Below are 15,192 nucleotides of genomic sequence, written 5' to 3'. Positions count from 1 at the left end.
TTTATTCATGTATTCCTCTCTTGATTGCTGAAACAAATCAAAGTTGGTTTAAAAAATGCATGAAGTTATTAGCTCAGCACAGAACTATACCTTCCTAACCCATTAAACTAGAGAAAACCAATTCTGAACTGAGCCAATATTTTATCCGCCACAAAGTCTACTCAGCTGTCTGCCTCATGTGGCTGAAGGAAACACCACCTCCCGCTGGTTCCCCAAAACAGAGGGAAAACATCGGCCCTCGTGCATCCGAAGGCTCTTTGCTGAGGACAGTGGGCTAGGGTCTTGTTTCACTTAAGGCAGGACGAGAGGAATGGTCTTGAAACGCAAGGGGAAGCCTCCAGAGGAGAGCTGTCAAGGACAGGGACAGGTGACCAGAGCAGGTGCCCGCCGCCACCCCGGCAGGCTGAACCCCACCCCACCTGGAGCCCGGCTGGGCCGCGTCGTGTCGGGCATGTAATGCAACGCAGCCGGCATGGGAGCAGCCCGGTCCCTTCCTCCCTAGATGACTTTGGGAGGTGCCTTCCTGTCTGCGGCATCCCTGGTTCCAGGATGAGGAGCGATGGTGACCATGGCGTTGCCACCAACAATGGGCCCTCCCCCTGGGCCCCACGGCCTATTTCCAGCCCCCGATGGTTCCTGTCTAATGCCAACATCGACTGAGGAATCCAGGGCATCCCGGGCCCAGCATTGTTCAAATCACACATTCCTCTGCTTGAAAAGCTACTGAATAACTCTCATTCCTCCACCTCCCAGGAGAAACCACATCAGAGGACAAGCAACCAGATCCCTGGTGTGTGATGGGAACAAAGGGGGACGGCCACAGGGTGTCCCCTGCCCATCAGCTCCCCGGCAGCGGGTGCAGACCTGCCCAGAAAGCTCACCGGCCCCTTCCAACAGAGCCCCTGCCACGGAGCCCCTGCCCCTGGAGCCCCTGCCTCGGAGCCCCTGACCACGGAGCCCCTGCCTCGGAGCCCCTGACCACGGAGCCCCTGCCACGGAGCCCCTGCCCGCGGGCCTAACCCACCTCCAGTCACAGCAGCCAAGAGCAGCTGTGAGCAGCCTGGGCCCCACCTGTCCCCTCGGTCCGGACATGCTGCCTTTGAAGTGTCCGCGTCTCTACACCACCTATCTCCCTGGCTCTTTGTGAAAACTGCAACGAAACCCTCGGGGAAGGGAAGAAGATTGCCGATTTTTACCTCAGGCACTGGGTTTAGCACTCGGGTGAGAAACCTCCCGATCCCTACGGGTCACCAGATGGAGACGGAAATGCAAATGGAGGGAAAAGACCACAAGAAATATTACGCTGAGCACTGCAGGGAGGGATGAGGAAAGGAGGGGAGGAAGGGAAACGGGCAGAAACAAAGAACAATGGAGTCTGCCGTGGGGAGAGGATGACACTGCCCTGTGACCTGGGGCACGAGGTGAAGACCCCGCTGTCTTAACCCGCTCACAGGGGTCAAGCACGACGCGGGACTTGCGTGCGGCCCACGAGGAGCCCGCCATCTGACGGGAGGCCAGTCAGCGGGCCAGACCCCTCCCCGGGGCAGAGCTCGCAGAACCCCACACCCCAGGCAGCACCCGCCCCATCCTTCCCACCAACCACGTCACCAACCGGTGAGGTGGGCTCTGTGTGAATAACTTCTGCCATGAGGAATTCCACTACTTTGTTTCTTGGCTGTAAAAAACACCTGGGAACACGAAAAGTCAGGGAAATACAAATTAAAACAGCCAAGCTATCGATGTTCACCCCCCAGGTTAGCAAAACGTATGCATCCGGTTAAGCAAGGCCGTCCAGTGCTGGCCGGGGTGGGGTGCACCTCCTGGGTCCCTCCCAGCCTCGCCTGCCCCTCCTCCCCAGGGCACCCTCCTAACGCTCAGACCCGCTCCTTTCACTCACCTGCTGAAACACCTCAATGGCTCCGATTTTAAGGAGTGCTTGAAGAACAGCCCTGGTGGGTACCTTGGGGCAGACTGGACAGGACTCATCAGGGCCTAAAACACGCACAATTCATGGCCGAGTGGGGGAGGGTGGGCCGGGCTGTGATGAAAAGGTGGGGCCTGGGGTACATTTTCCTTGGGATTTTCCCTGACAGTGACCTGACACCCTCTCGCCTGTGACCAGGCCCCAGAAAGGGGTCCAAGTCACTAGATGAAAAGGAAGGAAGCCCTAGTGGTGGTGAAGCTGTTTAGTCAACGGCTTAGTCTCCTTTTAACTAACTTTTCAATTGTGACCAGGCCAAGGGACAAAATACTGTAGTCAATCAGCAGACACTGGCAGAGCATCCTCTGACCCGTGGGAGGCCAGCAGGGAGGAGCGGAGCGCTAGCTGGGTGGGGCTGTCCACTGGCCACGCTTCCACGCACACCCTCCCTTGGCCGCACGCGGCTTGCTCCGTGAAGCCTGCCTCCCCGATCCCAGGCAAAACCAGACCTTCTCTTCTGCACTCGGAGCCCTGGACTAAAGCTTGCTCTGCCTGCCCCTCTGCGAGTCTCAGTGCTCAGACGGGGAGGAGGGGCAGCGGGGAGGGCTCCTGTCCATCCTGGGATCCCAGAACCCAGCACAGCGCCTGGCCCCTAGCAGGGGAAAATGAGCGAACGAATGCATGAATGACCCATCGAACAGACGCACGCCCGGCAGAGAACGTCCACAGAGGTGGGGTAGACAGATCCAAAGCCCTGGGAGGGCTGGGCTGGGCTAGGCAGCGGGTGTTCCAAGCAGGCAAGGAGCAGGCATGGGGCCAAGCAGAGTGCTGGGCGTCAGCGTGGGTCTGGTTAAGATGCAGTGTGCAGAGTCCCAGAAATCAATGCTCATTTTTAAAACACTGCTGCCTGGAGCCACCCTCCCTGCCTGATTCCAGGCTCGGTGTTAAGTATCTTTCTATTTATAAAGCGACTCCCGGGAGCGGGGCAATGCCGGTCCCACACCGGCCACAGGGTGGGGCAACCTGGGCCGAAGGAGAAACTGAGGCCTAAGAACAAGACGCCGGGAACGCCCGGCGGGTTCCAGCCCGAGAGAGGCTCCCCCGACCCCGAGCCCCTCACCAGCTGGAAGGCGCTGCCCTTCCCTGGGGCCTCCATGACCACTGCCAGGTAGGCCAGGCCTTCCAGAGTAAGTTCTCTGAGCGCTGGAGACAGAGCCCAAGGGGACATGAGCACGGGAGCCTGGCTTCCTGGGTCCAGGCTGCTGAACTCCCTGCACCCCATCACACACGTTCCCCGGGGCGGCCATGCTGCAGCTCAAGGGGCGGCCTCCTGGTTCCTTGTCCGTCTCTCCGGCCCCCCGACACCTCCAGGGGCCTGGACACCCGACGCCTTCATGCTCGAGGCCGAGGAGGAGCTCCGACGCCTCCCACGCCGCCCTCGGGGCATCTCCCGCCCACTCCGGCTTCAGGCTGAGGACTGTCCTGCTCCCCGGGTCCCAGCGCCTGGCTCCTAAGTCCCTCAGGACCAGCACATCATGGAGGACACCCTCCACTCGGCAGGGGCACCCACAGAGCCCTCGAGAAGTCAGAGGCTGGTCCCGCACCGCACATCACACGGGGCACAAAGCTGCGAGCAGGGCCTTGTGAGCACTCCTGGCCGCCTGCTCAGCAAATAAGGAAGGAAAGATGAGGGGCCGGGCAGGGGGACGCTTGAGGCCCGGCAGCGTGTGCACCCCCAAATCTGGAGGCTCCTGAGGTCCCGCTCAGGTTAACAACACGGCCAAACAGCACTGTGCGCTGGGTCCGTCACCAGGCACCTGGGGAAGGCCCTTGTCCAGGCACGCAGGACACACGCTCTGCGTCTCTAACACAAAACCAGGGAGGTTAGAACTGGAAGGCGACCTAGAAATCACTCAGGTGTGTGCCCTCTTTACACCGGAATAAAAAACGAGCTTCCAGAGGGAAGAATGAATGAATCCAGAGTCATCCAGCAAGGCAGTAACAGAAGCAACACAAACCCCAAGGCTCTTGACTCCATGGTCAGGCCTCTCCACCAGGGGCACCCGGGCCGACCCAGCGGTGAGTCACACCTGCCGGCCTAGCAGAGGGGGAGGAAGGGCATCCCTGCCCCAGGGGGAGCTGACGGCACAGGCGAGACCCAGAGGCTGGACAAACGTGACGGGATCCCGTCGGGACAAGAGCAGGAGGGCAGGTGCGTGCAGCCTGTGAGAGCCTCGAGGGCAGGGCTGCAGCCCCACTCAGGGCCCGGAAGGCCACACAGAGCCTGGGTCTGCCCCCAGGATGACCAGCGACCCCTGCAGTGACTCCACCCAGGCACGGTGCACATCCCCCCGGCAGCAGGCACAGGCACCCAGGCCCGCAGGCACGGCCGCTCCGGAGCTCGGCGAAGACGGCTTGAGGGGGCCTGGATAGGAAGCTACTCTAAGGTTCAGGCAGGAGACCCTGAGCATCTGCACTGGGACAGGGGGATGGAGAGACAGAGTGAGGAAGGAGACCACAGAATGTGGAGGCAGGGGTCGGGAGAAAAACCGAGACAGACTCCCAGACGTCTAGCAGGGGAGGCGGGGTGGGCAGGGCCGCCCTGCAGGAGGCTACTCTCTTCATTGAGTGGATTCCCCTGCCTTTGGTTAGTCACCTCTGGTGCCTACACGCCTACGGCAGCTCTGTGCTCCCCATGGCCTCAATCAATACCTGCAGGCAGACGCTGATTACAAGGCAAGCGCGACTCCCAAGATGATGAAATCCAGGCTAAGTGACAGTGCTGATGGATCTAGTGCCAGAGAGGGTCACACAAAGCGGCCCATCCCACCAGCTAACCCATCACCCATCTCACTCTTCATGTGTCCCGTCGATGGCTCCTGACCAGGAGCGGGCACCAGGAGCACCCCAGCAGGGGCCCAGGAAGGTAAGAGGAAACACCTAAGACTAACCCCCTGCGATGCTGACTGTGCGCTCGGGCGGGACTCATGAGCTGCTTTTAAATTCCCAGGTGACTCAGATGCTCGCTCCAGACTAAAAACCACCAATTATTAACCCCCTCGTTTTAGAGATAAGCGGGCCTGCAGGGCTAAGCGGTGGTGCACGGCTTTGAACAGAGAACGGCCGTGGTCCCATCTGTGCTGCTGCCTCCCCAGGGCCACCCGCAGAGCTGGGCAGGAAGGCAGAGCTGCGGCACCTGCATCCCAGGGCCAGTCCGCATCCCTCCCTCCACAGCAGTGCACTGAGAGCAGGTGGGGATGGGGGAGCTGTGATGGATGGGTCCTGCTTTGCCGGCTGCTGCCAGAGGGCCAGGGAGGAAGAGGAGAAATGAAAAGCAGCCTGGAGGTATTTTCCCTGTGATTTGTGCCGGCCAAGATGTGCTGTAGCAGTATTTATCCTGAGGCTCTGTCCCACTTTCATTTATTATCCAGCTTGGCCTGAGCTATCACACCCAGGACGGACCTGAAGACTAGCCACTTGACACCGTCAGGACCGGGAAGCGTATTTTAAAATCTCAAGGAGCAGCTTTCACTCTCCATGGGAGTTTGAAGCAACAGGTGCACTCCTGACCCTCTGGGGACTGTGGCCATTCTCGAAGCAGACACAGGAGCCCCGTCCCTCGGCCACCGCTCCAAGCGCTGCACCATCCACGCCCCTCCACGTCCCACCAACCAGTGCACACCACCCTCTGCCACTGTCCCTTGTCCAGCCCGTAAGGCACACCTTCTAAAAGCCCAGATCATTTCCAGGGTTGAGTTTTAATCATCTGTCAACAGCAATTCATTAAAACATTTGCCAGTAAAGGAATGAAAACCGAACTTATCGAGCATCTTCTATTACACACTAGGGCTGTGTTGGGCAAAGGGGCTGGGGTATAAGACCAGGTCCTCAGTCATCTTACCCACCACATCTACCCATACAGAACACAGGGCCGGATAACTAACCATTCAGGAAAGACAGGCATCTGCCAGGGGGAGCGGACAGGACAGCAGGGTGGCCAGAATGTCCGGGGCAAGGGACCCTCGGGGGTTGGCGCTGGCAGCAAGGAAAACATGACAAGAGGGTGGACAGTAATTTCCAAGCTGACAGCAGTTTCTAAAGATCACAGATTAGTGATGTAATCTAGTTACTAGGTTTACGGCACTGCACAAAACCAGAAGGAAAAAAAGACCAAAAAATCCCTGCCCTCGTATGGTTTATATTCTGATTTGAGGGCAAGCAGGTGACAAAGAAAGACAGTTAAGAAAGAACTAAAAAAATACATGGTCTGATAAGCTAAGTAGAAAATAAAGAGGGATGGGGGAGAGACCATGAATATACGGGGTGCGGAGTGGGCAGCTATTTTAAATAATGATCAGGGAAGGTCTCCGTGGTACCTCTGAGCAAGGGCAGTGGTAGGGAGACACCTTGGGAAGTTTTATCAAAATCCAAGCAAGAGATGATGGACGTTGGCTCAGATCAGGGCCGTAGCAGTGGAGGGAGTAAGGAAAGCTGGATCCTGGCGCTGTAAGGAGGAAATAGGGTAGGGAAGCCAAGGGGGCTGTCAACACATTAAGATGTCTATCAGTCACCTAAGCAGAGAGGCGAACCCACAACTTTACGAGCCGGAGAACTTTAGAAACAGGAGACACTTCACAGAGGACAATCTGAGAGTCCTCGCCCGACAGGTAGGTAGTGACGTGCTGGTGGCCCAGGAAGCCTCCCCTGCAGCCCTCCCAGCAGGGGCCGTGGCCATGCTGGTCTTTCTGCTCTACCCTGGGGTCCATGTCAGAATCCCCAGCATTGCTGCTTGGCTCACTGGAGAGGCCTGGTCTCTGCACCCGTCTCATTCTGCAGGTGAGCTACCCTGAGGCTGGCAGAGCCAAGTGACGGGGCCGAGGCCACCCCCGCCGGCAGCAGAGGCCGCCTGGGTGAGCCCTTCTCTATGCCGCCCAGATCCACGAACTAGATTTTGTTTCCAGGTATGTGATTTTGATGACAAGGGAAAGATCTCTGCTTCTAGAAGTTTTCTCATAAAGTTGCTTTTGAATTCTGATTTCTTTCCTACGAACATACATTACACGCAAAATCCACGGTCCCTGATATCTGGAGGCAAACTGGACACAGACAGGCAGGTCTGACACAAGAATATAGGTTATTGGTATGACACTGGCACAACTGCAAAGTCTGTCTCCACAGAAAGGAAGGAAAATACTGAGCCCTGGCCTGGACCGATGTGCATGTGTCAAAAGGCTCTGGAATATTCCCAGCAAATGCCATAAACGAGATGGATGGGAGAGAAATTCAGATTTAAGTGACATTTACTGAGCACCTTCTATTTCCAGGCTGTTCTATGGCTTCATTCAATCCTCACAGCGACCCTGTAAGACAGGTATTATGATTCCCAGATGAAGGAAGTGGAACGTAGACAGGTAAGGGACACGCTCAAGGTCACAGCAGCCAGAAAATGACAGACGGGGGATTCGGGACGCCTCGCCCCCCCCCAAGACACTCTCCTAAATCAGAGCCCTCCCACTGCTACACAGCTTCCCAAAAGGAGGGCAGAAGGGCCCCCCACGCAGGTCCAAGGGGATGGCTCAGTCTGACTCGGGGAACCAGAGCCCGGGCTCCCTGCCTTCTTCACCTCCTCCACCCCCAGGTGGCATCTTCCAGGACCATTACTTCTGCCACCCTGGTGCTTGACACAGTCTTCTTCCCTCCTCCAAATATTGTTCAAAGCTGCCCCTCTGTCAAGGTCTCCAGGCTCACCGCCGTGCTCCAGCCCCTCCAATGAGTTCGGGGACTTGGGAGGACCTCACAAACACCCAGCTCTGAACTGCGTGACCTCGGCCTGAGGATCCACAACCCTTCCAGGTGCAACTGCTCACGACCCCCACCGATACCTAGATACCTACGGCCTGAGTGTTAACGACAACAGCACTTGTTACCAACGGCGATGTCACAGGACTTCTGCACTGCACTTCTCCCAGGCTGTCACGTGGCTAACACACAGGGTCCTTCTCACGACCCTGGGTGGTAGGAGGGCAGGCATGCATATCATCATTTGATGTGTGCAGAAACTAAAATGTAGGGGCCAGGGGACCTTTCCAAGGACACCAAACTAACTAATATCTGAACCAGATCTAGAAATCAGAGCTGCTCATTTCGAGGCCAGAGGTCTTTCGGCCAGACCCTACGCACTCCCTCTCTCTGCCCCGACGCCCTGGAGCTGAGTCCTGCCCGTGCCTCCACCATGTCCTCAGAGAGCCCCAGGGCCAGTAAGCCTTCCCGACAGCCCATCCCAAACCGCCGGAACAGAGGGAGCGCCTTCCGCTCCCTACGGGGAGGGCAGAGTGCTTCACAGAGAGAAGGCAGCGCGGGTGAAGGGCCTGCGCCCCGTCCGATGCTCCAACGGGCAGGAGACCCATGAGTGGGTGACAGGGCAGCCAGGGTCCGCCGACTAGCCTCCGTGGAGAGTACTGTCAGGGGGTCTGGGGCGAGGAGGGAATGACGGAAGACACAGGTACCCACCCCTCGTGTTCCCGGCTCCATTTAATGCCACATGAGATCACCCCCTTGAATTTCTCCTACCTTCCTCCTGAGTCAGGTCCAAACCTGAGCTCATACATCCGCACGCCAGTCCGGTGCCAGCCAGAGAGGGGGCGGGCGGGGAGCCACGCACCACCTCCCATCCAGTCATTTGCTCCTCGGGTGCTTTGCTGATGGCGGGGGCGGGGGCGGTGGGGGGAGGTTGCCTTGGCTTCCCGAGGGACGGGGGGCCTGGGAGGGGAGCTGAGATTCACCAAATCCTCCCCACCCACACCCTGTTCTTCCCCGATCCCTCCAACCTCTCTGGAGACATCTGTCCGTAGAGAGACGGGATGCACGCGTCATGAGTGAGTAATAATGCTTCCCAGACGGAAAGAGACCGGGAGGCAGGGGGATGGGCGGGGGTGGGGAAGAGGCAGGAAGTGAGTACGCGCCTCTGCCGGGACCCCCCCTTCAGTCCTCGTTACTCTCACACCCGGTCCCGCACGCGTTACTAGTGTCCACGCACCCTGCTCTTCATGCTACATGCTGGGCAGCTTCGGGGGGGGGGCGGGGGGCGGGGGTTTGCCCACCCAGCGCCCCTGAGCACTTGGCGCCCCCAGAGCACCTGGGGCGCATGCACTGGGGACGCACACGTGCTGCCCCCGCTCTTGGTTTCGAAGTGAAGGAGGCATAAAGAAGAGGGGCCAGAGAGGCAAGTTCACGAAGGCCTTATCAACCAGAAGGTTTGAAGCATGTGGAAGGAGTTGGTGTAGCAGAGAGAGATGAGATTTTTCTGATGATAAAGAAGAGAGGAAGTGGATTTGGCCGAGGACAGTTGCAGGGCCCCTCGCAGGGAGCTGAGCTAAAAGGTGTGTGCCGTCTCAGCTTCTACAGTAAGTTTTGGTGCATTAATTCTGACAGATGGCTGCCCCGGGGCTGCTCTTCCCCTGTAGCCTGGGGGCTGCCCAGGGCCCTACATGGGGAATCACCCCGGGCTGCGCCTTCATCAACAAAGACCTGCAGCCGGTGCCGACTTTACTCCCTCCCAGGGCATCTGCCCACAACCTGACCCTGCAGAATCAGGCTAGAGCTCCCAAAGGAGCCAGAGGATGGGCCCAGCAAGCACACTGCCCCAGACAGGGACTCTGCAGGTCCAGCGTAAGGTACTCCCAGCCCCTGTGCCAGCCAAGGACCCTGGAGGAGACCCACCGCCTTGGCCCCTGCATTCCAGGTGAAGGTCCACATCTGTCCCCCACAGCTCCCAGCTCCTGCCATCCCAAGCTTGCAGAGGGACCACGGGAGGCCGTGCTCACAGCGCCTAGCCAGCAGCTGGCAGAGCAAGAGCCGCATCTGAGAGGCCTGAACACACCTTGAATCCAGCCCATCCTGGGCTCCGTAACCCACATCCCCCCAGCCCGCCCCATCATGCCTCCCCAGCTGAACCTTGAGTCCATGCCGTCCCCTGTCTTCACCGAGCATTATCCTCACCACCAAAGGGGAGGCAGGTGCAAAAGGACACAAGCCACAGCCCTAGCCTCAAGGCACTTGCAGCCGTTTCTATTCTAAGCTTAGAGCTCTATGTTTACTTATCATCCCTCAAATATGTCTTCTCTCTTACTTATCATCCCTCAAATACGTCTCTCTCCTTGGCTGGCAGAGAGTAACTTCCTTGATGACGGAAGAGCTAAAAACCCCAGTTTGTGCTCAAAATCCCATTTCTAGGGCTCAATGTCACTGGTCATCAGAGAAATCAAATAAAAGCCGCAATGAGATACCACTACACACCCACCAGAAGGCTAAAACAAAAACAACAGAAAACACCACATGCTGGCACAAACACGGGGCATCCAGAACCCTCACACACCGCTCCTGGGAGCAAAGGTTGAAACAACCACTTTGGAAAAGTGGTCACGTCTACAGAATTGGAATTTACCCACATTCCACGTCCCAGCAATTCCGATCTTTGCTATAAACCAATAGAAATGGGTTTCGATGAAAAGAAGATGCATAGAAGTACAACTTAAAAATAACCAAAATCCGGAGGGAAAATGTTGAGGAAAAGGAGTCAGACACAAAAGAGTACATACTGTACGATCCCAGCGATGTCAAGTTCAAAACTATTCTGTGCTATCAGATGTCAGGAAAGCGGTTACACTGAGCAGGGTAGTGGCTGGAGGGTCAGGAGGGGGCTCGGGAGGGCTAGTAATGTTCGGTTTCTTGATTTGGGCTGTGGTCACTTTATAAAGGTCCTCTGAATGCTACCTCTTTGTGTATGTAAGTTATACTTCAATAAGAAGTTAGGAATTTTCCCATTTCTCTCCACTTATGCAGCCCTGCAGCCCTTTCATATTGGAAGGACAAAGCTGCTCATGTAAAAGGAATCGCTGATCGCGTGCGAGCACATGTAATAACCTAGTGTTTTATCATCTCCAAAATGAAGGCTGTGAGATGATCTCTAAGGAACCCTCCAGCTCTAGACAGTACGATGCTTTGATCCTATTCTTAGTAAAAAAAAAAACTCATTAATCAGTAATAAGAAATCATTCTCAAATTAATGAAAAGTAAAAAATATGCAACATTTGTTTAAAGACGACAGAGTGACTGCTTTCAAGAACTAAGCATATTACAAATTAAAATGTAAATGTCTACTAAATTGAAGTTAATGAAAAAAATGGCAATGTACATTAGACTTAATACTACTTGAATATTAAAATTCTATGTCTTGCTCATGTGAGATCCTTACTTCAACCATTTTAATCGAGAGGAGGCATGAATGCCAAATGACTACATCTGCTGTATGACAAGTGACCAAATCAGAGCTTCCTGAGGGTAACACAGGTGCAGACATCCCTGACTCCCAAGCCCGGCCCTTCGCTTCCTGGCGTGAGACCCTCCCACACCTGGGAGAAGCCGAGCCCGGTCTGAGCCCCGAGCTGATCCCCTCCTTGAGGACTGCCCTCTGCATCAGGCTGCCTTCAAACACGGATTACTTGGGAGACTTAAGACGCCCCTGGGAGCTGGACAGCACCAGCGATGGTCACAGATTCACGCAGGCAGCAGGACGGGGATTCGAGGCGTCCTCATAAATAAAACCTCTGCACGGCGGCTAATCTCCCGGGCGCCTCGCAAGCACACGAACAGATCCACGAAGGCCCGCAGCCTCGAGAGCTTCCGCCCGAGGCTCCCCCCAACCGCCGCCGCCTGCACAACCACAGCATTGCAGGTCCCTCCCCCCAGGGCCTCGGTGTCTCCCTCTGTACGATGGGGACACCCGCTCTGCGCCCCTCGCCCTGCTTCGCAGACACAGGAACTGATGCACTTGGAATGTTTCTGGGCTCCCTCAGCACCCAAGGGAGCAGGGGGAAGACAGCTCAAAGGAAGTCACTTCCTGGGGCCACGATGCGACTCAGAAGGGCAGGTCTGCCCAGGGAACTGCACCTGGAGGAAGTCCCCTGACCAGAGGGCGGGTGGACCTGGACCCCCAGCCAACGCACCACGGTCTGCTCTCCTTCCCCACCAGCCGAGGCTGAACCACGGGATGGGGGCCAAGTACTTAACTCACGGGGTTCAGCTCCTCTGCCAAGATCTAACCGCACTGAGGACCCGGCCTGAAGACCTTCAGTCCATCAGAAGGAAGGGCAGCTGGGCTGGGCCTCCCTTCCCCCGGCCCTGGAGCGACCGGCGAACTCCCCCTCCTCTGGGCTCCACCACCTGTCTCTGGACCAAATTCGGATCACAGAGAGGCATTTCCTGAGCTCTGCAAGCCTGCTGACCCCGGAGGTTAATCCGACCCCTCCACGCCCAGGCCACGTGGTGACGAGGCCCCCCTCCCCAAGCAAGGGAACCACGGAATCCTAGCGTTTCAGGGACCTGAGGCATCGCTGTGTTCCAAATCCAGAAAACTCTGCTTGTGTGTCAAATCGACTCTTCATTACTGAGTGCCCGCTATTTGTTTATGGGACAAACGTGCATGAAACACCCACTGTGTACAAGGAAAAGTGTGGCTTCCTACCCAACCTACATCCCAGGCATGGGAGCCCGCCTGACCCTGCCACTACCCCTTCTCTCTGCAGACCTGGGCCTGAAAACAGAGCTAAAAACAGCTCCCAGGATTGTTGTGAGACTCAAACCTGGAACTCCACGTGAAAGGACGTTCCTTAGGAAACAGAAAGCCCGTCAGCACCGATGGTCAGATTGCTCCCTCCCTCCCTTTTCTCTCTTAGGGACAAGGCGCCCATCCAGCCCGGTGTCCCTAAGGCCCTCCTCAGCTCAGCGCCCCAAGGGGCTTCTCCATCCCTGCTGCGGCCTCTTGCCCCACTCACCCCACCTTCCAGGTCAGGACTGTGGGGGGAGGCGGGGTTCCCACAAAGAGGAGAGAACAGAGAGGGCAGCCCCATCGACGGGAGGGAGGAGGCCTGCAGCAGCAGGTGAGTTCCTAACATCCAAGGCAGCAGCTCACTCCAGAGGTTTTCTGTATCCTCCAGGGCAGAGCAAGGATTACCACTGATGTGTTATCTGCACCAATTCTTCCTGCCAGGAGTCAAGTATAATACCTCAGTAATGCGGCCGCCTGATGGTCTCCACACAGAGATATGTAAATTACACACAACGGCAGCGCGACGCACGCGTGCCGCCATCTGTCTCCCGCAAATAATTCCTCCTCCAGGATGTGAGGCCAGGGAAAATCCTCGGGGCAGCATGAATCTGCAGGCGGGACAGGAGCCTGGGGGGCAAGGCCCAGCCCCAGTAACCCGAGGCCCAGGCACTGTGACTTGAGCAGACTGTTGAGTGGCGAAGTCCGCAAAACCCCGCGCTGGGTGTGGCGGAGAGGGAGTGAGCGGACACGCGGGAAAATACAGAACGAGAAAGCACGGCCCCCACGCCACGCCCTGTGTTCCACTTCTGGGGTGAAGACGTACACGCAGATATTTTACCACAGGACAGAGCGTGGCAAGTGGCAAAACAGAGGTAGAAGCATAAAGAAGGGAAGGCTCGGAAGTGATCATCATATTCAACAAGGGGGCAAGACGGGGTGGCAGGGCTTTATGGACAAGATCTTTAAGCCGGACCCTGAACAGAGACGCCAAAGGGCGATGGGGAAGGAGGGAGAGGATAGCTTGCGATCCAGGTGGAAAAGCATGCGTTCACCCATCTGCTCATCCAACAACTGCCTGTAGCACCAGGCAGCTCGCCGTGCTGCAGACGCAGAGGTGAGCAGGACAAACGAGCCCGGAAGGGGTCTGCGTGACCCCAGCAGGGACCATGGAAGAGGATGGGAAGAGCCTGGGAAAGAGAGTTGGGGGTCTGCTGGAGAGATTCGCCTCCCCATCCCAGTCTGTAAACAGTGGGAGGAAGGAGAAGCCCTGAGCCCTCTGAGGGCCCCACTGCCCTCCAACCAGCAGGCTGCCCTGGCCCAGCTCTCGTGGTGGGGGAGATGGAGCTTTGAGCCTTGGCCCAGGAGGCCTGGGGAGAAAAGGGGGACACATAGCCTAGAGTCTGGTATAACCATAACTTGTCTCACTAACTCCCCTTTAATCCACCCGGGGGACCTATTAGCGCTGCTGAAAAAAGTGTTGAGGGGGAAGAAAATGGTCCTTGCCTGGCCTGAATGCAGAGTTGGATTAAAGGAGCCAAAGAGCTGAAAATGCCCTCTTTCTTTTTTTCCCCAAACATCCATCACCTCTGGTCTCAGCTGTCACTGTCATCTCCTCCCCAGCTTGAGGACGGGCCTGCCAGGGTTCCATCACCTGGACTCTGGTAGAAGCAAGCTGATGACTTCCCTGCTGTTGGTTCCAGTGGGTCTCGTGAGGCAAGGATAACCTTGCTATGATGGCAGCCCCCAGCCTCCACCATCACAGAATCAATGATTTAGCACCCAGCTGCACACAACACTATTCCAGAAGTTGTTAAGAGCAAGTTAAACACACATAGAATGATAAAATCTCAACACAAAAGACTGTCCAGGACTTCCCCGGCGGTCCAGTGGTTAAGACTCTGTGCTTCCAATGCAGGGGGCGCAGGTTCAATCCCTGGTCGGGGAACTAGGATCCTGCATGCCACACAGCAGAGCCAAAAGAAAAAAAAGATTGTCCAGCAGGGGCTGGAGGCTGCATGTAGGTGCTGGTGCCCAGAGCATTTTCCCTGGGCCGGGCTCCACACTCCTCAGATGGCAGGCTGCTCCAAATGAACCTTAAGATCCCATCCATTTCAACAAACTGTGCTGGACATCCACAAACCCACACACACACAAAATGAAGCTGGACCCCTACCTCACACCATATACAAAAGCTAACTCAAAAGGCATCATGGCTATACATGTAAGAGCTAAAACCATAAAACTCTTAGAAGAAAACATAAGAGTAAACCTTGGGTTAGCCAATGGTTTCTTAGATATGACACCAAAAGCAAAAGTAACACAAGGAAAATTAGATAACTTGGGCTTCATCAAAGTTAAAAACTTTTATGCTGCAGATGATACCACCAAGAAAATGAAAAGACAACCCTTAGAATATGAGAAAATATTTGCAGATCATATATCTGATAAGGGGATATATATAAAGGACTCCTACAACTCAGTAATTAACAGACAACTCATTTTAAAAATAGACAGAGTATATTAACAGATATTTCTATACAAATGGCAAATAAGTACATGAACAGATGCTCAACATTATTAGTCATCAGCGAAATGCAAACCAAAACCACAATGAGATACCATTTCACACCCACTAGGATGGCTACAAAAAGACAATAACAAGTGT

At 56.0% G+C, this 15,192-nt stretch overlaps 1 protein-coding gene across 6 annotated transcripts in view; it reads right to left on the bottom strand.

Moving 5' to 3' along the window:
• Positions 1-15,192, bottom strand: part of TSPAN9 (tetraspanin 9) — a 272,676-nt gene that overhangs the window by 98,330 nt on the left and 159,154 nt on the right. Inside the window, exon 1 of one of the 6 annotated variants that reach the window (XM_068562157.1) lies at positions 8,492-8,752. The exons of the other annotated variants lie outside the window; for them this stretch is intronic. Within the exon in view, the coding sequence (XP_068418258.1) occupies positions 8,492-8,600 (109 nt within the window). The 5' untranslated portion in view covers positions 8,601-8,752. Of the gene's footprint in view, positions 1-8,491; positions 8,753-15,192 lie in introns of those variants that run through there. 6 annotated transcript variants of the gene reach the window in all.

The sequence above is a fragment of the Eschrichtius robustus genome, chromosome 13, assembly GCF_028021215.1.
Source record: "Eschrichtius robustus isolate mEscRob2 chromosome 13, mEscRob2.pri, whole genome shotgun sequence".
Classification (NCBI taxonomy): domain Eukaryota; kingdom Metazoa; phylum Chordata; class Mammalia; order Artiodactyla; family Eschrichtiidae; genus Eschrichtius; species Eschrichtius robustus.
The sequence above is the reverse complement of the archived record's forward strand: the minus strand, read 5'-3'. Positions and strand labels throughout refer to the sequence as shown.